At 36.3% G+C, this 26581-nt stretch overlaps 2 protein-coding genes and 1 long non-coding RNA gene across 5 annotated transcripts in view; 2 read left to right on the top strand and 1 right to left on the bottom strand.

The window, feature by feature from the left end:
• Positions 1-488: 488 nt before the first annotated feature.
• On the top strand, positions 489-1206 carry LOC124300901 (uncharacterized). The gene is made up of 3 exons (XR_006907360.1): positions 489-572; positions 761-940; positions 1088-1206. It is a non-coding gene; the product is annotated as an uncharacterized LOC124300901 (long non-coding RNA).
• A 1589-nt stretch (positions 1207-2795) lies between these two features.
• On the top strand, positions 2796-7079 carry LOC124300897 (peptide deformylase, mitochondrial-like). The gene is made up of 3 exons (XM_046755388.1): positions 2796-3123; positions 3738-4115; positions 4690-7079. The coding sequence occupies exons 1-3, from the start codon at positions 2890-2892 to the stop codon at positions 4801-4803; spliced, it is 726 nt and encodes a 241-aa protein (XP_046611344.1). The 5' UTR covers positions 2796-2889; the 3' UTR covers positions 4804-7079.
• The window catches only part of LOC124300896 (tachykinin-like peptides receptor 99D), a 128959-nt gene continuing 108561 nt past the window's right edge, over positions 6184-26581 (bottom strand). For 2 of the 3 annotated variants that reach the window (XR_006907356.1, XR_006907357.1), the window contains 3 exons: positions 16188-16384; positions 12594-12956; positions 9258-9393 (listed from right to left, as the gene is read on the bottom strand). Coding sequence is in view for 1 of the 3 variants with exons in the window: in XM_046755387.1 (XP_046611343.1) it covers positions 9254-9393; positions 12811-12956; positions 16188-16384 (483 nt within the window). In the remaining 2 variants the exon portion in view is untranslated. Of the gene's footprint in view, positions 9394-12593; positions 12957-16187; positions 16385-26581 lie in introns of all 3 variants that reach the window. The other variant, XM_046755387.1, reaches the window with a different exon arrangement.

A 26581-nucleotide genomic window follows, 5' to 3' on the forward strand; every position in this document is an offset into this window, starting at 1 on the left:
TAAAAAATCAACCTTATTGGAACATTAGCCGAAAAGAAGACTCGACCGTTGCAAGTTCAAGAGTGCTTTGTTTTTATGTGTAGCTGCGTTCATAGGATGCGTAAAACGTAACGTTCGAAAGCATGTTTTGGTTCGAGTTTATCACTGGTGAGTATTTCTTCGAATTTCGAGTCATTGACTTCATCTCTTCCGAATATCTTACCGGGGACCGATACTATAACCCTTATTTCGTAGCGTACTGTAACAGAAATTCATACATTACAACGTTACGTATTTGAAAATTTCAAGTGGTTTGACCTCCGTAAATTTTCCGTACATCTTACGGATGACGAAGTGATCGTAAATAAAGAACACAAACGGATGTAAATCGTTCATTTGTTTTTATTCCTTATATGACATTTTTTAATAATTGTATTAAGTTCTGAATGCTACTTGTGTGGATTTGCAAGTCACATTGTTAACAACATATTGTCTTGTCTTACCTGATTACAGAAACCAACTTCAACAACGTTGATAGACGTGGTTTACTGGATTGAAAGACCCGGTCACTAAATCTAAAAAAACATTATGTGGTAGGTGTCCAGATTAATTTATTGCAGAAATGTGACAAGTCCCAAGCAATCCAGATCATTTTTCACTCGATTATGTCATTTACAACATATTTAGATAATACACTAAAATTGCATGTATTTGGTCTCAAGTACAATATGGATTTTGAACATGAAATAGTAAAAAAATGTGCTGTTTCACCTGATTACAGGAACAGACTACGGCTAGATTGATTGACATTACAAGTGAATATCTATATTAAGTCGTTCTAGCGATCAATGCTGGAAAACAAAATGCAGATGCTGAGCACGTCAGAATCTTGAAGAAGAACGAAAAATAGATACTTTTGAAATCATTCCTGATTATACTATGATCCTACTTTCACTTTGAGGTATTTATCTTTTATTGTTAGTTGAAATTTATTGCTATACACGCCTTGATTATATTATGGAAGAATATTGTAAACTTTCTATGGGGGATGGATTCATATGGAAAATAAGAAACTTATAAAATATTGTTATTTCTTACTCGATTACAGGGACAGACTACATCGCAGCACTATTGACCGCTTCGAGCAATGATCTGAACTAAGTAACCCGATCAATCGATGTTCGAGAACAAAGTGAAGAGTAAACCAACTGTTACAGTGAAGACAATTGAAAGGTATGTAACAACGATTTTTAATTACATTGTCGCTTTTGATCGGAAATGATAGCATACATTTTGAATGCTGCCCACTGACTTTATACATTCCTTCAATAATTGTGCTTATTTTATTAGCCATTTATTATTTATTGGCCCAGTTCATTTATTAATACGTCACAAAAGACTGAAATAGGGAAAAAAAATAAAAAATATTCTTACACGGTTAGTCTGTAGTGAGGTGAAATCTGATCCAAGTATATTGTGTGAGTAATATTCTGTTATATTATTATTGCACTGTGAAAAGTGTGTAATTTTACTATTCCTATTCAATCGGAGATGGTACGAGTACTATATTAGCAGAATGTGGTTCGATTCTACAGAAATCAGTTCTACAGAGTACATTTTTTATAGAACTACAAACTCCTTTCTACAGAATATTTTTCTACAGAATGTTTATCCAAACAATATTTTCCTACAGAATAGTTTACACTTACGACACACATTAGAGTCATCGGAAAACTACCGAATTTTACTGAAAAAGATTAAATCGGTAGTGTTCTCATGATGATAACTATGCTTTGTTATAAATGTTTGAAAAGTTTGAAGAACCAGCTTCAAGGATCTATGCATCAATTTGAACAATATTGAACAGTTTATGAGTATTTTAACATTTAACGAATTTTCCCATGTCAAATGAATGGGAAATTAAAATTAAAATAGAGACCTGTTAGACTTGAGCTAAAGAGCTCTTTTCTTCTATTAAACACCAACATTTGAGGGGGTAAGAACGAAAAAAAAACTTTTTGAACCACCCAAATGTGTATGTAGCATTTTATATGACTATACTAACAATACAACTAATAGTTGGCAGATCCGCTTCTGACGCAAAATATTACACATTTTTCTCATTGCTGGATGGACAATTGACGAACATTGCTGTAAAAATTTATTGAATTTGTCTAAAGGAAGGGCTGATAATGAGTTAATAAGCGAGGTACTAGAAATTGAATTCTCAAATTAAGGAAGATGGGTTATTTTAGATTAATATTTATTAAAAATTAGAAAACAATTAATTTTTTTGATCCAATAAAACTAATAATTTGCACTTTTCTAAATTACAATTTTATTGTTCCGTAAATGAAACTAATTGCAAAATTGTTGCCTCAATATTGTGTAGTGCGTATGGAATCGTGATAAACTCGGATTTTCCTAGTCTACTCAGAGCGAATTCCTGTAAATGGCTGTTTCCTTCGAAACTTTATCTAGTACATGAAAAACAAGTTGTTATCCGCTCAGCGTCTTCAGAATTATGTGTCAACGAGCAATGCTTGCCATAAATTTAAAGCCCATAACGTTTGTTAATTACTTATTTATGCTGCGATAACATTATTCGTTCAGGTTTGTGATTTGTTCAGTTTCGACCACTACAGTGGCACTTCGCTATAGTGAACATCTCTCTGTATTACCGACTAGTTTTGTGACGCACACGGTACGGTGTAGATTGGTAACCGATCCGGACTTACCGTCCAGGACATCTTGAAAGTTAGTTTCAAAAACCTATTTCGTATGAGAGGGCGCCAACAAATTAGGCACACTGCTCTCTGAAGCTCCTCTCTTGCAGACGTCAGTGTTGACCCTCTACGTCGAGATTGGGAATAGCGAAAGATACATTATAGGCATTTTTAAGAGTTGGCAATGGCTCCGGCAGCTTGTGCCCATCGATTGATCTTTCGTAGACTGATTTTTGGCAACAATGAAGTCAGGAGAAGCCTCAGTTTTCGGAAAGTTAGGCAAGTTTATCAAACGTTATTAGGCAGAGATACGGTGCAGCCTCCATATCACCATATCTGTCAAGCTGGCGACCCTGTCTTGAGGGCGTGCGCGTCGCCGGTCGACCCAGAAATCACCACGGAAAAAGTATTTCAAAAGGTACAAATAAGTTGTAGAAATTTCTCAGAGTTTACAATTAGTCAATAAAGATATTACATGGTAGATTATTACCATATTTCTCCAGATTTACCAGGCTAAAATTAAGAGTTTCAATTGGTTCTTATGAGAATTTCCGTCTTTCGCATGTTAGGCAGTTTTGTAAAACTTACATTTCAGTAAAAGTTCTGAAAACTACAATTCTCGAGTGCCGGTTTGTTTATAAAGAACATGGTCACATGATGCAATAGTATTTTCAGATCTGTCGAAAGTACTTTTCACGTACTGGAACAATTATTTCTTTTCTTGGATGAAATTTTATTCGAAATTATGTCAATTTGCTTAAAATATCAAAATATCCGGTTTGAAGAACTTTTAAATATTGAATTAATATTTACAATACAAGTACGCGTCAAAGTTTGCCTAGTGCTTTAAAAACAAATGCGCTGGTAGTTCGTATCTGCTGAATATTTGATGAACAGCAATACTTACATATACGTATCTATAAAACTGGATTCAGAATATGTATTTGAAGACATATATTTCCATAATAACAATGGTATATCCCACTTTTGCTGGATCGTTTAAAAACTTAGGAATATCGTCTCAAATTTCAGTTGCTGGATCATATGAAAGCTGTAATGAGACATTACAACGCTGTTGGCTTGGCAGCGCCTCAAGTAGGAGTTTCTTTGCAAATTTTTATGGCTGAGTTGACGGAAAAGCAACTAAAATATTACGATTCCGATACCATAAGAGTACGGGAAATGAAACCCTTTCCACTTCAAGTGTTTATCAACCCAACTTTGAAAGTCCGTGATTATTCGGTACTGAAGTTTCCGGAAGGGTGTGAAAGTATTCGCGGTTTTGACGCGGAGGTTTCAAGATCCAGAGCTGTTACAGTTTCGGGTCTCGATGCCAATGGCAAACCCGTTACCTGGGAAGCGGTGGGATGGGCTGCTAGGATCGCCCAACACGAGATGGACCACTTACGAGTACGCGGCACATTTATTCTGTCACAATTCGTTACGAGAATGATGTACTCAGTCTTTACTGACCGCGTTAAATATCACTTTGTTTTCTTTTATACTGGAGTAAGCTAGCAATTGCAGGAATCCACTTTGCTAGCATTACTCTAGCATGAAAGAAAAATTTTTTTCACTATTTTTGTCCGGCATTATGCAAGTAGGATTGCGCTTATGCACAACTTTTACATCATAATGTTGCCTAGGTTTTGATAATGGTTGAAATAATCGACATTTTACTCAGTCGGTAAAAATTGATTATTATCATGCTCTTGACCTTTCGTTTTCAAGCCAGAGATCAATTTTTTAATTTCAATTTTCACATTTCCCACCATCCAAGCACTCTGATTGGTTTGCAATGTTTAGTCAACCAATTAGAATGCTTGGATGGTGACTAATGTGAAAAGTGAAATTACAGAATCGATCCCCAAGTCAAATTTTTCTTTGAGATTATTCATTCTTTTAACCTTCAGTCTTGTTTTATTGTTCCTAACAATAAGAATTGTGGCTCTCAGGTAAATCATGCGTTATATATTTTTTCCAGGGTGCGTTATATGTAGAAAAAATGGATCCATCTACTTTTACTTGTACCGCATGGCAGAAAATAAATGAAAATCACGGTAGAATGGAATTGCGATACTACAATCGAAAAGTGTAGAAGCATCGTATTATTTGACTAGTTGTTGAAAGAACGCGATTATGAGTCCCACTTGAAAGTTCACTTTGGTACGATCAAATTGAATTAAAGTTGAGCTAATTCAAGCCTGAGAAGTAGAAGTGTAAAAAATCATAGTTTTTTTTTTTAAGTCATCTACCGATGTAATTCCAAAGTAATTGACGAATAAAGTATTTTAATTTGCGCAGGTATTGAACAGTCGATTGTTTCCGTCGACATTGTTGTTTTTCTATCGATTAAATTATTGCGACGAAACTTAAATATAAATATATTACATTACTTGGTGGAATTAAAAAATAAGATATTTTATTGATGCATCTTCCAGGATACAGTCATACAGTACACGATATATGATTAAAATGCGATGTACAACTTACACTAGATAGTCAGGTTTATACAAATTCAAATCATACCGTGGTATTAATAGATTTCGGAAGGGTAAGAAATTATTGTTGTGCTGAAATTTCAATCTTTCAATTTTCTTACGAATACTTATTTTTTGTTTTCGCAGTCTTACGAGACTAATTTCAATTTTCGGGTTATATATTTTTTCATTAGGTTTTTTTCTTTTTTTTTTACAATTCTACGAGGAATACGATACCAGATAGTGATCAATTCACGTAACAAATATATATACTTACACGTGTACGGACTTAATTCAACCCTTTACTTATACCCTTAAAAAAGGATGTTGTTTTAGATGTCGCGTCGGTAAATTGTTTACTGATACACTTATGTACTAATAATTGTGAGTATACAATTCATTATACGCTAAAATTTATAATAAAGTAGGTTTGACATATGTAATTACCGAATGCCAGCAGTCGGTTCATTCTGTATCATCCATTCGAGATTTACGTTTATTATTCGGTACAACTGGATTGAAGTAATCGACCCGTTCCTTTAATCCGTTATATCATTGGTTTTTATTCTTTCCTTTTTGTTTTTCCCCAACTCATTAGGCTCTCCTTATAAATCCTTAGATAGACGTACCTGTAGATCTATTAAGAAATAATAAGTTCGTATAAAAAACCGTTTGGTTGCGGTGACTGTATAGAATTACAAACTATGGTTTACTTTATTTGATTGAGTAATTGTGGTTATCGAATGGATGATATGCTATATGAAAATTCGATTGATCATTCTTTGAAACGATCACGTACTGTATCCTGCGTATGTTATATCTACCACTTAATTGTCTTGTATCATAGTTTAATCTTACGCTTACAATTTTATCTTTGAATTCATTTACTACAGATTAGCAACATTTTATTTATTTATTTATTTTTTTGTAATTTCATTTACACACTGAATTATTTATTAAAAAGCGTTTGGTTTTCCCAGAGTATTTTTGCTCCGCAGTAATCGCTGAGAATTTGTATTGAAAATTTTACCAAATTCACTTGTGTTATAGCCGTATACGTATTCCATTGTACATGAAATTCTTTTATAACGTTTACGTAATATTTTTTAGACGATAAAAAATAAATGGACGTTATATGTTATTTGTTGAAATGATTTTGGGTGCAAGTCAAAATTTATTACGCATGGGCCTTGGTTTCGCACACTATACACGTAGGGAAAGGATTATTTGAGTCAAGTGACATTCGTTTGATCCAATTAAATGCTATAGTCAAATGCGGCGAACGCAATACTTACTTTATTCAACAAAATATTTTTGTCGGACGAAATACTTGTGACAACTTAATACAGAATTGAATCAATCCTTTTAATGTTCATGCTGACTGTTAATTTATTGAAGATAATACGGCGTGAGTTCCTTGCGATAATGTGAATCTCGTGTCAAGAAAATGTGTAATTGAAGTGACTGTTTGATTGAACGCACTTCTATCGTTTTGTCTTGAAAATATGAAATTGCTGTATTAAAACAAATTAAGCTTGTTCTAATACATATTTTTTCGAGTTGAGAGTTCAATGGTTGAGGTCGAAGGTAGTTATTCAAGCGCGCAAAACGTATTCTTCGAATGATATCATTAATAATTCTTTTGACTCAAAATTTTTGTGGGATTTACTCGATATTAATCGGTAAAACTCGAAACCTTGTTGCTGTATACTTTGAAGTAAAAATTGACCACGTGTCAATAGCTTCTGTTTACTTGTCGTCAACATTGATTTCGATGACTCTAAACTTGGTATTGTTCTTCTTTCGTCTTTTCACAGGTCTGATGACAATTTTATCTTTATCCGTATCTGATTTCCTAGCCGACTACCCAGTTTTATAACAATCCCTGAAGATACTTCCGCAGTGAAAAAGTTCACCGCCGTTTATAATACTAGCATACTGATATTTACGATGAATATTTTCTCTACTTGTTTCAAAGCATGTGGTGTTTCTTTTACCTCGTAAACAAATTAGTGTAACTGATTCAACCAGTTACGCCAAACAAGCTTGGGTTAGATCAGTAAAATATGGCATTCGATCGCCGTAAATTTTTCCTCCGTTAGATTCATGTATTTAGTTTATTTGAAGTACCTAATTGTTTCTGTCAGTGAACATGCGACTTGAAGCAAAAATACGTAAACTTCAAATGAAATGATATTCAGTTGACTCAATTTCGGAAAAACATCAAAAGATACCCGAACGAATACTTCGCTCGATCGCGACAAGAAAGGCTTTTGACGAATCAAGGAATTCGTTTGACTAAACTATTTTGACAAACTAACTAAATTGAAATTGTCGAATCGGAGTCATCGTATTTGTAACAAATAAGGGATACCAGATACTAGACAACGGACTCGCAACGAAATCTATTTCGTTGGTTCAAGAATTCCTTTCCCTACGTATAATAATATATAATACTGATCAAAGCATTACTATACGTAAATTGTTGGTACTGTATTTTACAGTTCTTTCTTCCGCGTATTACACGCATTATAATTATATTAACTACACCGATATGATGCTATGGCGTTTGGTAAAAGGTCTAAACTAAATCGGAGTGGTATGAAATTAGACAATAGTCGACGTCGACCTATGATATGTACAGTATTTTACAGTAGGTACGATTACAGCAAGTTTTTTTGGTTTTTATATCGTTTTACAATTTCATGAATTTATCTCTGCACTCGGTAAAAGCCAAGTTGATTCAAAGTAATCGTATTACAGCTCAGTCGATGCCGCCATCTAGATTCGTGTTGAAAGCGGCCTCGGCTTTGAATTTAGCTGTCGATACTAGTAGAATATAACAACAGTGATTCCTCTTTATCAATTATCTTGCAAATGTATTATACACAGATTACAACTTAACAGGTACCATACAATAATTGTTGAAAGGTATACTAGTACATATTCCTATATCCTAACGGCAATCTTATTTTATTTTCTCTCTTTAAAAATCAATTGAAAAACAGATGCTCGATTTTCTATTCAAAATTACTACAATGTAGTATGTAATATATACATATACATACATCTACGTAAATCATTGGTCCAATAGGCTTTTTGTATGGAATAATCATCATCATTATTATTATTATTAACATAAATATTCTCTTCGTCATAATTATACCTAAGATTTTGAAGAATTTTGTTTCATTTTATAATAACTTTTGCTAGTCATGAAAGTCTCCAATACACAAGATATACATTCATAATTTGTGAAGATCTCGGTTATTCAGCTTTCAATGTAATTCAAAGTATGTCATCGCGTCTATTCATACATGGAAGTTCTGAATGCTTTTGTCGCAAAATTCGATTGTGCAAATTCGTCGCGCATAACTAACTAAGATTATGAGATTAGTCACAGGAATTGCCTGAACTCTTTAAGCATTTATGATCTGTATAGTCGTACATTATACCTATGCATATACGAGTATTTTAGAATCATTGGATGCACTCGAGTACAGACGAAACGTATAATTTCGGCAACCTCTCTATTTCGCTAATATCGAAAATCTATAATCATTCGTTTCAAATTGCCTGGGGTATACATCTGCGCATATCAGCGTGGTTTTCGTAATAATTATCCGTTAATTATATAAAACTTTTTTTTTCCCGATCGCAATTCTCGTAGCTCAATTCCGTTCGTTCTCAACTTTGCGGATCATTTCATATTCAAATGAATTCCAAAGCAGTGCCGTATTCACTTTATTGATGCAATGATCCGAACGAGGTATGTTAAGTTCTGCAGAACAATTAAATTTATTGAAATCCGTTAATAAGTGATGATTAAACTTTGTATACAGCATAGTTTCGGGATTGAAAATTTTTCATCCGATAAGTAGAGGAATTTTAATTTGTATAATGCTTTAAGACACCAGCAATTTTTTTTTTTCCTTCTCTACCATTTTCCTTTTAAAATTGGCATCGATCCGTGCGCGATTGAAAATTTCAACCGCGCGCAAAGTTTTACTTTCAAATCCAAGTGTGAACTCGGTTTTGCTGAAGTTGTTGGGAAGTGTCTTGCTCTTGTCAGGATACGTGTCCTCGGCTCTGCGAGGTTCTCCACCTCTTTCCGTGACCCCGATGATGAACGGGAAATCTCGTCCCGGCACCGTTTCCACCGGCAATGCATCGGCTCGACTGTAGATGGAGGGGAATTCGCACTGTACCTGATTTTTTGTTCAATTAAAAAAAGACATAATCAGATTACACAATCATGCGTAAGTAAGTCCACTGATGTGTATAGAAGTTTTCATGAAATTGCGTTAATCAGTGACGGAAGGATCAGAGTATTTATTATGCGGGATTATGCGTCGGTAAATTAAAATCTTCTCTCGTTTCTCGCGTGTCACATTTTACAGAGCAAATACTTTATATAGACCATCTTGGTTTTCGAAAATTGATTATTTTTCACCGAGTTATTCGTCAGCTTCATAACCGAGAGCAAAGAAGTTATTCTTCTACTTCTTTCAAGCAGCAAATAGCTTTTTTATATTGATTTCTTTGAAATATCACAGCCTATGTTACTCCTGCAGACATAATGCAAACATTTGTGCAAATCGGTCGGCTGGTTTTTCAGTTTATCAATAACAAATACGAAAACAATCAAAGTAACGTAAAAATTGAAAACGACGTGGTATAGATCGTGTGAATCGAGGTTTCAATGTTGTTTACTAACCTACCTCTTTGGAAACATTGAATGCAAGTATTGCATAAGACGAATCAAACAGTTCTCAATTTTAAGTAATCATGTATCGTACCTACAAGAGAAGTAATAAAAATTGCATTGAGTTAAGTAAGGATTTTTCTCAGAGCCGTAACGCGAACTTGGCCACTTGCCGCTTCAAGTTGCGTTGTGAAAAATAAATCATACATATCGGTATGGGTGTGTTTGTGCATAATTTCACTTGGAAAACTTTTGAGGGGGAAAAACTTTGGCGGAAAAGTGTCTGAAAGGCCAAGAAGCAGGGTTTTAATGAACTGCGTGTAAAAGTTTTAGATCCATCGGGCGGAGGCACGTTATGTGATCGGAAATACGAATGTGTTCAATTTTATTCCGTTTTCGCTAACTCGCCATAAATCGAAGGGCAATTTTGCAGTAAAATGATCAATAATGTCCACAAATTACAGTCAAGATCATACACATTATAAAATTTGATTCAACAGAACACTCGTTCGAATATCTCGGACAGTTATGTGACGTAAATTTTTCGAACGTTCGATTTTTTGTTGCAATAGTATTGAATTGCTCTGGGTGGGTGCTAAAAGATTAAATCACGGGAGGTAAAAAAAACCTATCAAACTAAGCTACCGTCTACCGTGCACGATCACTTTTCTTCGAACGCAGTTCATCTTTTCACCCCCAATAAACGAACAAATAATTTTCTTGCTACGTTCGTTCGTTATTGAATTATCCAGAATTTATTACTACTTTTTTTCTTTCCAAGTTTGGTGTTTTCCCTTCACTAGAGAGTCCAAGTTGTCTTGTACGTCCGCGTATCAATTAAGTCTAGAATAGTCCGGGAACAACTGATTTATATGAGCCGAATAAACATATATTAAGAATTTCTTGGGATTTGTAATTTCGAAAGAGGCGAAGGAGAATATTGTCAAAATTCATTCCGTCAATAATTGCAGTTCATTTATAATACCTGTGATTAGACTTGTTGTTCTAAACGCGTCTTCGAAAATTAGGGGAGTGCATTTATGGGAGTGATTATACGACACTAAGAAAATATATGCGTAAAAGGGATACGTGATACACATGACACGAAATAATGACGAAAGTAACACGATTATACAATCACGCGTAAATTGAGATGTTTGTTGCCGAATTAGCTTACACCAGCAAAGCTTGAATACTTCTGCAAAAAACGCTTTGTCTAGACTGTAAAAGAATGAAGATAAACGGTAATAAAATATCGTTTATAATTGTTACCTGTAAAGTGGACAAATTGTCGTTAAAAGTTAAACCCGCAGGTAGGTAATCGCTCTTCGGGTTACGCGGGCAACGGCAAGCGGATAGCGAATTTAACAATTGGTGAATGGTGCAGTTATACAGCGAAACGTGTTTTCCCGTAAAACAAACAGTGTTTATACTCACCTATGTATAGGTGTATGTGCGCTTTACTGCTGGAAAAACAGTTTCGCTGTATGAACGTTCTAGCAGTTTTTGTACCGATAAAGAGAGAAATCTACACCGAAGCTGACACAGCGACATCCATTTGGGAACCGGTGTAAATGTTATTTTTCACCGGTTTATTTCACATACGTTTACGAGAAGCTATATTGTTGATAAAAAAATTTCATTACTCGTTAAAGCTATAAATTAATCATTTATTACGGTGTCGTAAACACGTGTCCGTTAACATCACCCGGTGATTCCAATCAAAATTGTTTAGGAGATGTTGCGTAATTATAGATATTTATTTGCCCATGGAAATAATTATATCGATTGTCAATTTTCTAATAATACACAAAAAAAAAAAAACATGTGTTGAAATAGATGTTCATTTTGAGCGGAAATAGCAGTGAAGCTGTCTCAAAATTTGTGACGTTGAACCTAATAAACTCTTAGTGTTTTCCAAGTTTACAATATTTCCCAATTTTCGGATTGCACCAGTTTAAACGGCCCAGTGGAACTTATAACTATTTATAGTGTGACTTTACAGAGAATGTATATTTGAAGTCACTCGCTTCCGGTTGCCAAAATAATAACAATAATATAAACAATTATCATAATACGTGTTGTATAACCTCACAATTTTAGGCACATCATCGAACTCAAATCATTCTAGTGTCCCAATTACTAATTAGCAGCAAAATAAATATAATCATTTATACTTATATAGCTTCTAGTAGTTTTTTTTTTAAATTTAATTTGAGTGAAAACTAAATTATAACATTAGGAGAAATGAATATTTTTGACAACGTTAGGTACACAGAAACGATCTGCTCAACTATTTTGTATTAAAAAAAAGTATAACTCGTAATTTTACTGAAAATTTCTGGCATAGGTTTTTTGCCATGAATTGTACGTTACCCAAAACTTTCTTTATGGATTTTGTAAGTTAGGATCGTTTATACTGGATCAGAAAATTGCAGAAAAATTTATTAGTTATAGTTACAATTATCTTCAGAGTTTTTCTGGGAGACTCTTTTCACTGAATTATTTCCCGTAGGATGAAATAGAAATTTTCCTAGAATGGATTTCAGTTAATTTGTGATAAGTAAATTTAAATAAGCACAGAGCTGACGGATTCGACTATACAGTGGAAAAGGATTAACAGGGTGTAAGGTGGAAGCAGGCGAGGGGTGATAACAAAAAATAATGGGAAAACACGGTGGTAAAACCGGCGTATCTACAAACCTGTGTGAAACAATAAGAAAATCCAAAATCGACGAACAGAAAAACGAAATCTAGGTGACTGTGAACTGATTGGGAATTGGATTGCGAAGGCGAAGGGCGGCTTCTTCCGCCGCGTTTTCATTTGCGACATCGAAGTTGAATTCAAGGTTGAAATCGAGACGGGACTCGCTTGGAGTACTCGACGAAGTGCAAAGTCGCTCGCACGTTGAAGACGTACCGTTCCGTGAAATTCTTGCATTACCGTCCGGACTTCCGGTACAGCTGTAGCGTGACGTCACTGCTTCAGATCGCGACAGGTTCGGCTCGGGGGTGATTCGCACCCACGGGCACCATGAGAAAAACTGGGCGAAACCTCGGCGAAATCTGCAATTCGAACATATCTCTCAGTCAGAGTCTCAGGGTGCGATTTGTAGTTTCAACTTCTCGTTTCTCCGTTTTCGGAGAAAAAAAGGCAGGTGTTGCGATTACCCCGAAAGTGAAAAGTTGAGTTTTCACTAGATCTCGACGTTTCGAGGTCTAGAGAATCACCTCCGACCATTTTCGGACGGATGTCTGCGTGTGTGTGTGTGATCAATTTTTTCGTTCGACGATATCTCGAGAACGAGTCAACAGATTTCACTGATTTTGGTCTCAGTGGACGCGGCTTTTCTAAACTTGGAACTGATTAGATTTTGACTTTGATCCGTTCGGTACTTTTTCAATTATTTTGATAACAAAATTCCAGAGAATCAAACAATAATCATATGTTGAGAATGGATTTGAATGAAAATTGGTAACGTGAAGTTTTTTGGGTCACTCATCACAAATCTGAAGTTAGCTTGCGAAATTCGAAATGGCTATTCGACATGGTGGAAATTTTTTTTTAAATATTTCGATATTGGTAGAGATTGGTAGGCGGAGGTTTTTTGGGTCATCGATAACGAACCCAAGGTCAGACTTCCAACATTTGTAATGGTGGATCCATTATAGTGGTTGAAATAAAAAAAACCTTACATCTCCATGTAATATGGTATCCAAGGGCTTTAAAAGCGTTAATCACAAATTTGAATTTTGTAGTTCGAGATTCGAAATGGATATAATTTGTTTTTTCTCTCAATAAACTTGGAACGTGCAGTGCGAGAACGGGAAATTCGAGGCCTGGCTCACGGCCAGTCTGAAGCCACTTGTTTCTTTTTCTTTTTTTGCTCAATAATTTCATTGTTTACGGTTGCCCAATAAAAAAATTTCTAGTACAATGGGAGTTGTAACAATAACGGTTCATATTTTTGGAATTGTCAGAAAATGTGATACAAATACCTATTCGGTGTAAGTGTAGTTGTAAATACAACATTTTTTGTTTATTGCAACACTTATATGTTTGTTCAGTCTATTGCATTTTTTCAGTTGAATAAATTCTGAACTTCAATTTATGGTTGCGTCAACATCAGATTAACGCAATAGTTACAAGAAAATATAGAACCATTGACCATTATCAAAAAGTAGTGTAAAAATTGAACAGCATATATCTTGCATAGATTTTCTGGTTGTAGCTAAAAAAGTCTATTTTGACCCAGAACTAAGTTTTTCGGTTACGGTGAAAAATGAAAACAGCTATAAAGTACAGTAACCACAACTAAAAGCCTTAAAATGAGAATAAAATTGCAGCTAATTTTGATGACAAGCTTCGATATATCATCCAGAAACAAAAACAAATTGCAAAAAGTGTTGGATTTTGATATTTTGCATGAAAAAGTAATCTTCCTCCATTTTGCCGTTGTCGAAAAAAAAAATTCTTATCTATGCAAACTGGGTAATTGGTAACACCTTTTTTAATTGTTCATGCTTGGTATCGTTGTGAGCTGAGATATTTTGTTTATAAATTACTGAGGAAAAAAAAAAAATTTTCCTCTGATAAAAAAAATTCAAGCATAATTAAAAACTAACAGCCAAGAGTACGACTAACTTATCTCATAATTGTGAACATGATTATTTTCGTTTTATACCTCATCCAAAACTTTCAGAACAAATGAATAATTGGTACAAAAATCTTTCAGGTAACAAAATCGATCACTTGAGTAGTTCACTAATCATTTGATTAATTACTATGCATCGGTGGCTGTTTTTAAGTATAAACGTGTGTTTAAAACTCTCTACAACATGTAAAGACTGAAATTTTTATAACAATCCTGATTAACAACCGCCAAAACGAAGGATTCTGAGTGAAAGAAATTGTGTTTATCCCAATGAAATCAAAAACCGCAACAGCGGCCATTTTAGGCAGTCTTAGTTGAGCCGCGCAGCTTGACACGTAATTTTGTACGTAACATAAGGAAATTTTTTTTTTTCGTGATATTATGGTACCTACTCTATATGATGGAAATAAAGTACTTTTTTCAATCTGTTGGGCAGTAAAACTGAATGTTCTCTAAACCTCTTTAAATTTCGTCGTAAATGTGGCTCGGGAAATCAATGGAGCCTAATATTGGGGAGGGTTTACATTTTATCGGTTCGCTAAGCCCGTTGGGTTTTGGTTAACTGTAGAGAAGAAGCTGCGGAGGGCAGAGGATCCACGATAAATTGAAAAGATTTAAGCATCGCTCGATAGTTCGTTAAAATATGGCAAATCTTCTTGGTGAATTACTATACTATACGTATACGGCGCTTTCACCGTTTGAAAATTGGCTCACGTTTTTTCTCCATCATTCTTGTATCAAAATTTTGCCTTTCACATTATCCAAGATTTGGAAGACAACTCATCAAAATTCTATAACGTTCTATTATAATAGAGACCGCCTTTCTTTGGAGTCATTTGTGAGCATAAAATTTATTTTTCCTCTATACTGTTACTGACGATTTGGAGAAATGGTATTCAATAAAGTTACGATGTGGCACTTGAACGGATTGCATGATTTTTTAATTATGGACGCATATCTAACGATACACCGAATTATTCAGACACTTTGTGTACTCCTCAGAATCTAAATTTTCTTAAGATTATAGAGAATCATTAAATTTGATAACAATATTGGTTAATTTTATAACTTCGATAATTATATTAAAAAAGTTTGAGCCTGTTAAATGTCAGTTCAATCATTGTTGAACGTCACATCAATATATATATATATATATATATATATATATATATTTATATGCATAAAAATATTCACTGGGTTGCCCCTCAGATCTGTTCCAGATCATTTAAGAAAACTTCTTGTAACGTTTCAAGCCGTGACGTCAACTGGAATACGTGCCTCGAGGCTTCGACAGTTTGAAAATGAAAATACACGTAGTTTTTATAACCACTTACTTCGTTTTTTTTTACGACTTTGGTACAAATGAAAACAAAGTTTTAAAACTTGGCAGAGTCGTTGCTTGTAATGATAGTAACAAATCCTGAAAAAAATTAAGCAAGTGGTTATAAAATCTAGATACATTTTCCTTTTAAGACTTTCGTGGCTTTGAGGCACGTGTTCCAGTTGACGTAGCGTCCTGAAACTGGACACAGATTTTTTTGAATGATTTGGAATAGATCTGGGGGGTGGGGGGATGGTCCAATCAAAAATTTTCCTGCCTTCAAACAAGGACTACTCTAATGTATACATATATTATACCCACCGCGAATTCATCCAGCAATATATAATGGGGTTGTACATGCTGTTCGACATGGCTAGCCAGTAGATCGCTAAAAAGACCTCCTGAATGTAGGGCTCGTTTGTGATGTCCGGTAAATAGGAAGTAACTATGAAATAAACGTGGAAAGGCAGCCAACAGACGGCGAATATCACCACGACCACGATCATCATTTTGACCACCTGAAACAATCGGGGAATTTTCATTTAGATAGGGATAGATTCGTTACGGATATGCGAATTGAAAGGATGCGATTCATTAAGGTGAAGACGTACAGATTTAGCGCTGTTTTGTATTTTTGCGTCAGGCGAACCGAGGCCGGAAGCTGCTGAGAATTTATCAGCGGCAGAAAAATTTTTCGGGCAAGAGACTAATAAATTTCGCATACGTATTGAACGGAAAAATGAAAATATAATCGGGTGTCGTTTTCTCTTTTTTTTGATTCAACAAAAATTGACTAAAATACAGCAGGTTTAAAACTACAACAATATGACGTCACTCGTGGTGAAGTATATCTAATGCATTAAGAAATCAGTGAAATTCAATTGCTCGTAACATCAGAAATTATCTTTTTCGACCAAAGAGAAAAATACATACAATTTAATTATTTTGTGTCTATCCGTGCAAGTGCGTATAATTTTTTTTCATTAACGCAAAGATGCAATTCGATCGCCGAGACGTTGGAGCCTGCGAGCATCATGCAGTCTCGTCAAAATGATGAATTTTGTGAAAATTTATGTAGTCGGTAGTAAGACACTCGCCTTCGGGCGACGTCTGAAACATTTTCTACCACCAACTCGAGTAAACGATTCATATAAATTTCAATTTAAATTTTGGCAGGTGCCTCGCTTTCATCGCTCAAAGATTCGCTTATGTGCTGTCACCTCGGGCTTCTTCTACGTATAGCGTCGAAGCGCAACCGGGTGGAAAAATGACTGTAACATCTTAGATCACGTTCGTAAATCAATGTGTTGGAGCTTTCACTAACCAACTCGCAATCGTCCCATAAACCAATTTTCAACTACGAAGACAAATCGCCAGGTACGTTGTATTTGATGGTTGAAAAAAGATTTCATGACCATACTTTTTATCAATTACATCACGAGATTGTCGTACATTCGGTATTTATGAAATTATTATTATTGTATTGAGATACGGAGATTGAGGAAAAAAGGTGAAGCTTCGATATCGATGCTTCGTTTCATATTGCTTAAAAATGGTTGAAAATCTAGCGAATTCTTTCGGTGCTACTCTGCGACGGTTCATTTAATTCCGAAGACTGTTTTTTACAAACTCAATGTATGACGATTTCGTAATAAAATTAATAAAAAGTATTAATTTTTGGCTAATCAATCTTCTTGGGAAATAAGTTAACCCGCTGAATAATTGAGTCACTTGAAATTTTTACCGCTATTCTCTTCTCGAAAATTCGAGGACCTGCCGACTTACTGAAGGGTAATTTCAAGCCTGAAAGATCTTTTGAATCGCCGATGTATTGTACATAAGGGGTTTGTTTGATCCGTTTTCACGATATAGCAATAAGAATCCCTCCTATAAAAGCTTCTTATATTGAAAAGCGCGATATTTATTTTGATATAATCATAATTTTACATCAGTTTTCGTAATGTTATTGGTCGACGGGCTCGCTGGCGAAACGATTTGACTTTGAAAAATATTTTCTTTACCTCAGAGGTCCGTGTCATTGTTTCCATTTTTATATAATTTTTGTCTTAATGATACAATCCATTGTACTCGGTACATCGAAATGGCGAATATTCCTCGGTGAGAGATTCATCAAAGGAGAACATCTATATTGCAATGCCGAAGTTTCGGACAGTGAGAAAAGATTTGAAAAGGAATACAATCTTACTCCACAGATTATCAAGAGAGATTAATTAATGAAAAAATTCTGGATTCAAAAGAAAGCGGCACTTCAAAAACGGTAAAAGCACAATGGGCTTACATGTTATACCGGATGACTCATAATTCGATGGTTACGATTATCAGATCGTTCTCTTATTACAAACTGCTAATTATAATTGATTATTCGAGAACTATGGACTAGATAATATAAAAATTATCCCTCGAGGGCAAATGAAAAATCACGTGACGTTTAATGGAGATAATTAAATGCCGAAAGTACGCCAGAAGCCTGTCGGAGCTTGCGGAAATGTTTCTACCCGGAAGTAGCCAATCCTGACCTGCACAAATTCTCGCTCGCGAATCTCGTTCCCGTTTCCGGTGTCGGATGTCGTGGGTAACGACCCTGCTTTAACGCGAGATTACGTATACAGGATTTCAACTGCCTGCTAGCTTATCTGACCAGATTTCAATCTGTAGAAAAGGAAAAAGAAAAATAAATAAACAAAAAAAAAAAAAAAAACGAGGAGAAACAGTTTCCGACAAGTTGACATGTTTGATGGACTGAAAGCTTCGGAAGTGAATTTACGTACTTTGAGACGACTGATCGGCACGATGTTATTACGAAATTACTCGGAAGGGAAGGAAAACAGCAGCCCTCGAGTAGGAGCAATATAGAATATAATAATATGTACATTGAAGAGAACAAAACGGATCCGGCTAAACCGCAGAGCCGTGGTCGAGATCCTCGTGTGGTACTCGTCTGTTTTTGCCCCTAATGATTAACGGCATCCACTTGATTCGAGTGTTCAATCTATCCGCTAGTTGCCTCGACAAGACAAACCTTTTGAGCGTCTGATCAAGCAAGCCTTTTTCGTTTGGAAATTACGCTTTGCTGTAAAAGAAGTAGACTCGTCGTAGCGAGACTGTTTCGGTCAGAATTCAGGAGCCTAATCGTCCGAAGTTGAAGTGCGTCCACGTTTAAACCGATCGTTACGCAATGACGATATTTTTCGCGGCAGAAAAAAAAAAAACGTTGCTAATATTTCGTCCTTTTCTTTTCCTTTTGCTCCTATTCGCATTATGCAACATATCGTATAACAATGAAACGAAAGAAAATAAATTCACGCCGGTAGACGTAACGACAACTCTGTCCGTCTCTCGCTGCGCCTGCCATTAGGACCTGATAAAAAAGTGAAATCCTAGAATTTGGGGAGGTATTTTTACGCCGCGTCGTCGAATGCAAAAAATCGTTATAGCGTCATCATTGTGCGGGTATCGAGACAATTTCACGTTGCGTATCAGACGCAGGATCGAAATCACCAGACAGATGGTAACCGCAAACTCCATAGAGACGTCCGTTATCTGTGGGTAACGTTTTGATGTGGAATTGCGGCAAACCCTTATCCTCGTTTTTGCTCCGAGCAACGAGGACCGGTTCGATCTTCTTGTGCGGTAAAGCTGCACTGTCCTGTCACTTGTGGTGAGTATTAATATAAACCCCGAGACAAGAAGCTTCGAAAGCTGCGTTTTGCGGGCTGTAACGTATACTGGTCAACCTTTGCCACGCGTATTATAATTCTGTTCACAACTGGTACGATTTTTTTTTTGCTTCTCCCACATTCGATGAAATTGTTTTACGAACAGACCCGGGCATCCATTCGGATTAGCGTTTTTTGCAACATCAACGTAGTCGGCGGAGTAATCGCTGAAAAACGTTGGTCAGAATTGTCAGAAACCAAACTATATACAGTATTCAAGTTTTCGATCGTCTAAAATGACATATTCACTACAGACACTCTTAAACTCTTGTCATGACCACCAATCACTGCTTTATCTTACCGTTTTTAGGGACTTTCTAGACCAAATGTTTCATCCTACCATTAGTCTTGCATTTTATTCACACATTCTTTGCGCTCCGCTTTCCTTCGCCGATTTTATTTGTTATATCTTAACAAGAAGCTTTTAACTTGATTTAACCTAACCTAACCTAATCATTCACCAATTAATTTATTTTTACTTGTAACTGCATGCGCACGCTGTTAAATACCTTGCGTGTGAAAGGGACCTGCCTCAGTGTCGCAAGTAATTGAGACCGGGTATATTGCAGTGTAATTCGGTACGGGTCTTCCGTCATTACGTACAGCGAATCGAGGCATTCTGGGATAAATTCAAGAAACAACCTTATCCCTGGTATAATAACTGGGTTGTGGGGGATCGGACGTGGCTGTGTGCACCACGAAGCGAATATTGAAAAGTAGACAAAGCGAGCGTGCATGTGACCCACGACTTGTAGGTATAACACCAGTGGTCAGACCGCTCTTGCCCCGTTATACCCTTTGTCGTTGCTTTTACGACGTACGAGGGGAGGTACGATATAAATTACGTGCTTTCCTGGACACCCTTAAGCAATAACAGCAAAGAATGAACAAAAGCCTTCCAACAGTCACTGCTTCAGAGGTGCTTTGTGAAAGCTGCACTATCGCGCGCGATACGCGTATAATAGAATGCTTAATGCGCGTGTACAGTGTACACATAGGAAGCTTTCGTTTGAGGGGGAAAAATCATCGAAACGTATGTCGATGGATATCAAACTTACGATTAAGGAAAATCTGATCGAAAGCGTGAGTTTTACCGCAGGTTTGATCGATTCGATCTTCAATTGTGTCAAATATTGTTTTGTCTCAATTCATGGTGACAATTCAAACACATAATTTTCTTGAATCAAGGATCTTTCGTTGCTCTTCACAAACTGATAGGAATTTTGGAAGTTTTGGCCGAGTGTAATGGGTTTCAAGAATCGAGGGAAGTTTGTAACGGAGTGAAATAATATTTCCGATAATGACAAGGGGTTCGTATTAATTGCCCATTACTGCGTTCTAATTGCTGGCTTCGTTTTAACTCCAGCAGTCGCGCGTTGCCGCCGCGTTTCGTTAAGAATGGTTTGAATATATCCTACAAATTGGCCGACCAATTATCTCAACGTTTGATTAACCTTGACTTTGATCATGAGGTTTAAAATCATTTGTGTAACGTGGCAGTTCAGTTTACGTGAGCAGAAACCGTGAATAACAAGATCGCGTGCATTCTAGAATTATACATGTATAAAAGTTCGACTTTTCGTTTAGATGGTAAAGAAATAATCCTGTCACATATCCAAAGTTGTTGAGTCAAGTCAACGCTGAAGCCCAACTTCCAACTTGAAATCTAATAAACGTGAACAGAATGCTGCGGGAACATTCAATGCCAAGTCACCGCCGAAGTTTCATCGCGCACTCTTTATCGGGATTCAATCGAAAGACCTGCAAGCTCCAAGTTTTCGCAGCTGAACCAAGATCTATGAAACAAACTACAAAGTGATTTTATTGTCCCAGAAGTGTCCCGTTTGTGCTCTTACATTTTTCTCGGTGGAAAAAACCTGCTCGTTGTCTGAAGTTTACACCTGACGTGACCTAGTCGTCCGTTATACTTACAACGTGGGAATCTCTCTTGATAGAACATTTAATCAATTTATGATTCTCTTTAAATTAATATATATATTATGATAAACTTGCAAATCACGCATTACAAATCTTGGAGCACCTCTTTCACGTGTATATATATATATATATATATAGGTCGTTCCACGGGCGGTTGAAGCTTGACGTGGAAAAAGCGACGAAATTAACTTGACAAGTATCGTTTCGTGAGAAATACGAGCATGCAACTTTCTGCACATTAAACAGACAAAATACCGACTTTGAACACTTGTATATGTAACTACAGGTTTTGCATTATTTCTTTACGTTTATGCTCACTTTTAGCCATCGATAATACGGATCAAAAATGTTCAGTCTGTTATTTTCAACGTGACAATTTGTCATCGCGAGAGAATAGTTGGCGGGCTTTGTGCTCGGAAGGATCGTCTCCTATATAAAGCGGGCGATGAGAAATACGGAAAATTGTTGGAACCCGTTCAGCTAAAGCGATAAGGTTTCACCGGCTTTTTCGAACGCTCTAATTACGGCCACCCTTACATGGAATCGGCGATAGTTATAACAGGGGTAAGAGTCGTGATATAGACTTGTCAAGATAGACTTAACTCCGGGATCCTTACAATTTTGTACAAAGGGTTGGTTAATCTCCACTCTCTTATCCACTTTCTCATCTTACACTAAATGCGTAGGGATGCTTGGTAATTCTTCGAGATTGAAATTTTACCGAGATGACGGTGAAACGCGCAACTTACGCGAATAAACTGAAATGACTTTTTAAATTGAAATTTTGAACATTGTTCGTAGTCTTATTTCACAAGTGCGGGAGCAATTTTTATTATCGATCAATTTGTATCCCTTCATGTCTTTCCCAGAAAATCGACGAAGAAATTAACTGAGAAATAGGAACGATTTAGTTGAACAGTTCGGAAATCTGAGTGCTTATAATATAGCGGAACGTAGGCTATATCTTGCCATTATAATGGAAATACATTGTTTCTGCTTCATTAAAATGTCAAAAGTTTGAGAGTATAACTACGCTTGGAATATCTTTTTATGTACATCATGTAACGGAAAAAATCCTCTGACATGACGTGAAAAACGTGATTGAATACTCTCGTGAAATTTTTGTGGCTTGTTCAACTTGTAGAAAAACCGTTATCGTGGCTTTCTCATCTCATAGGTACATTTTACATTTTCTCATAAAATGTTATTTTCGTCTTCGATGCACTAAATACACGGTTATAGAAAAAAGAATGTTCCAGTAGGGCCATTAAAATTGTTGGATTAATTTGACAGTTTTTTAATGTATCACTAATTACAAATGTTACTAGTACTTATTTGTTTTTTTACTCAATTATACATATCGTGTATACGAATTAGTTGTTGGTAGTCGCCCGGAATGCGAAATCTCTGGAGGCGTTAAAGTCGGTGATCCGCAAGTGGAGAAAAGTGCTTCGCATATATAATAGCGGAATTCTGTCTTGTGTAATACATTGCACAAATATGTCATTGTCAAGATTATACACGTACGAAGGGTGCGACGCGTTTTCCCCGATACGAGTAAAGCCGTTTATTATTGAACTTCCGCTTTTCCGTGTTAAATCGACTCGTGAGGGTTACGGCTTATCGCGCTTGTCGATATATTTGCCAAAAATCACTCGCTAAGATAGGGGCAATAGCGATTTGATAGCGTGGAAAATTTCACCGTAAATATCTCGCGTGCAGCGTCGAATGTCGTAAAGAGCACTCGTTTGATTTCAAATGCAAATTTTCGAAATAAAACCGGGGGTAAAAATGTAGAAACATGAAAACCAATGTATCGCACTATCAAATTTTCAAAGACGTGAAAATTTATTTTTCGAAACACTGAAAATATATAATGTTGAAATGTAGAAAAGTCAAGATGTAGAAACGTGAAGTATATGCGGAGCCATAACATGAAATTGTCGGAACGAATGAAGATATATCAGAATTTTGACAATTTTACGTTTTTCACATTTTTACCCCAACGTGAAATCACTGGCTATAGGATTTCGCGTGTAACTGTAAGAATTTATAAAATATTTTCCGCGTTTTTAGCCATAAATAATCAGTTCGTCACGCCGTTAAGTGAAAGCTAGATTGAGTTGCGGAGTAAGTAGGAAATGGTAAATCTCATATGTGTCTCGCTGCAAGTATCCTCTCGTTACACATTCCTCACTACCCTTACGAAATATTAGATTTCAAGAGCATGTAGACGTCCCGTAAGGCGTGAGCCGCACGTAGGCGGCAAAGAATCCTGCTTCCTTTTATTCAGTGTTGGATTGCGTTTTAAACGGAGACACTGTGAAATGCGGGAAAACTATTCTTTCTTTCGCAATTTTCGCGAGGGATGAATAAGAAATAAAAGTTGAACAACGTTACAAACGAATCAGGCTTTTTAGACGAACGCGCGCTTTGGGTATAGGCATTCAGTTGTTTGCCGAATCCTGGCGGGTACCTGTTCGGTACAAAAAAAGGTCGAATATAGAATTGAACGAATTGGAAAAAAGAAGAGAAAAAGGAAAAGGACGACGGGACGAAGATGAAATATCAGTATGCAAGCAAGCGTCTTTACTACTTTTTTTTTACGAGCTTCTTACGCTTTTATTGAATCTTTTGGTCTGGAAAAAGGTTGTATATCAATATTATAAGGTATAATACCGAAAGCTTGTTATTATATTTGTGCAGTACGCGGGAAAATATCGTATATAAACCGGTGCGCAAATGGGCTTTCGTTTTATAATTAAATCGGAGAGTTTCTGACTGATTTAAAAAGTTCTGATTTGTATTTGATTCTCACAACAGTTCCGTCGACTCGTTTATACTCCAATATATTGGAAAATACACTCGCGTATTATATCCGCGTTCTGAATATTAAAATTCAAAACCGTGCGACGAAAGTAGAAAGACTCTCAACACCCGACCAGTCCATGAAATTGTCCGCGTTATCTCTGCTCTCCAAATCGAAAATATATCAACGCAGAAGCTTATTCCTTCACCAATCCTACACAATTATTCAATACGTGTTTGAAAGAATTTCTCCGCGTTCTCTGAATGTATGCTTTTGAAAATTTTGTCGATCTTTCCTCTTTGCGTGCCCCCATAATTAACGAGGTTCAAATCCGAAATCGAAATACATCGTTCACAATACATAGCTTCGCTTGGTCTTCCTCAGCCGATTAGCCGTACATACCTATAAATATTTTCAATGAAATCTCGCGTTCAAAGCAAAACTGGCTCGTCTGAAGGTCTCGCGGGCAAGGTCCTAATCGAAATGCGTCGGAAAGCCTCGGCGAAATTAAATCACACCTAATCTCACCGCGAATCGTTTGGGCACGGCCGAAGCCGCAGCCGCGTAACGTGATTGCACCAGAAACGCTGTGGAGCGAGTGGAAAAAGTCAACGGTAAGTCAGACAGGCGACACGGCAAACGGCCGGCAGTCGCGTTCCGGGCGTAAAAACTTAATCACACTTGCGGACGTGATAAGGTCCTCAAAGGGACCAGCCGATTCAATTGCTCTCGAAGCTTTCACCCCTTCGCGACAAGCTGTGCGAATCAAGGTATCAGATTTCACACATTTCTCACAAACTCGCAGTGTGGGTACAACGCGTTTGCCGGTAGCTGAGAAAGAGAGGAATTTGTAGTTCTGGTTACTTTGCGTTACTTGACTATTCTCACTTTTCAACTATTGCAATAAGTTCATGTTGGTTCGAGAATAAATTCACGTCGAGGAGTTATTTAAGCGAAAGAATTTCATCCGGTGTGAAAACGAATTTGACGACTGCAGGGATTACAAAATTTTATCATTTTGGACAATGTTTTCGGGCTAAAAGGGATGAGGGATTTTCAAGTTGGCTGATTCTGGATAATCCGAGTCATAATTATTTAATCTGCCGACGTATTTTTTTCTACTTCAATTATAATATGCCTGAGGAATTCTTATTACTCTCGCAAAGTGGAAAAATAATTACGCCGTGGATGTAGCATATTTCTATACATGGGCGTGGAATTTTAACGGAGGCCCAAAAGATACGCGTGAAGATTATGTTGTACTTAATTTTTAAGAGCTGGGGCAGAAAGCTGACACCGAACAGGTCTGGGATACGAGATAAAACTGTATCGTTGCATGGAAATTGGTTGAGAATTCGTATCGATTACAGAAAATATTAATAAGTGTGCGAGATAGTCAAGAAACTCGTACAAAAAATATTAACTTCACAAATACCTTTGGAATCATCAAATTTTTCAACTTTTGGTGAATAGCTAGTTGATATGGAAATCCCGCGGTGAGAGAATTGATTGAAACGAATTGTGGTTCGATTGTTACCCAAAATTTTTTATCTTGTTTTTTTTTTTTTACTGAAAATTACTCAACGTGATCTGATTTCACTGTATTCGAGATATATCGAGAGACAACGTGGCTGTAACCTGGGCTTTTCGCAGACACGTAATATCATGGGTGAGTGAAATCTCTCTGCGGTAAAATGTGATTCGATGTAATAAATAGACTCCACGTGGCGCGAGGCGAAAGCGCGACAGATAATGTGACGCAATAAATTTCACTATACAAATAATTATACATGCGCTATTGTTTTACCTCTAAAACGACAGAGTATGTTTCTAAGGTGGATGAACGAGCCAACTTATCGCCTTGGACATTACTATTAATTAACACAAGACACCTAATATTTTTACAGTGTCATATTATAATGTATTTACGTAACTACGTAGACTACGAACTATGGGAAGATACGGAGTGAAATTGAAATTACGCCAGGAATTTGAAATGAGGAAAAACAGTCAGGCAACAAGTATAAATAAATGAATGATGAACGAATGAACGAATGAACGAATGAATGAATGAATGAATGAATGAATGAATAAAGAAATAATTTCTTTCTTCAATCCAGTCATTGACGTAAAAACTTTTTCATTCGCAGTTACATCACTCGTCAACTTTATTTGCAGGAAAAATAAATGAACGAATTGAAAAAAAGAAGGAAAAGAAAAAAGAAAGAAAT

Source organism: Neodiprion virginianus, chromosome 3 (assembly GCF_021901495.1).
Source record: "Neodiprion virginianus isolate iyNeoVirg1 chromosome 3, iyNeoVirg1.1, whole genome shotgun sequence".
Classification (NCBI taxonomy): domain Eukaryota; kingdom Metazoa; phylum Arthropoda; class Insecta; order Hymenoptera; family Diprionidae; genus Neodiprion; species Neodiprion virginianus.

Excerpts from the sequence above, each read along its gene's own strand:
- LOC124300897 (XM_046755388.1), top strand. The coding sequence starts at position 2,890 with ATGGCTCCGGCAGCTTGTGCCCATCGATTGATCTTTCGTAGACTGATT. Across the intron at positions 3,124-3,737 it reads CGGAAAAAGTATTTCAAAAG|TTGCTGGATCATATGAAAGC; the intron begins GTACAAATAAGT and ends CTCAAATTTCAG. Across the intron at positions 4,116-4,689 it reads ACGAGATGGACCACTTACGA|GGTGCGTTATATGTAGAAAA; the intron begins GTACGCGGCACA and ends TATTTTTTCCAG.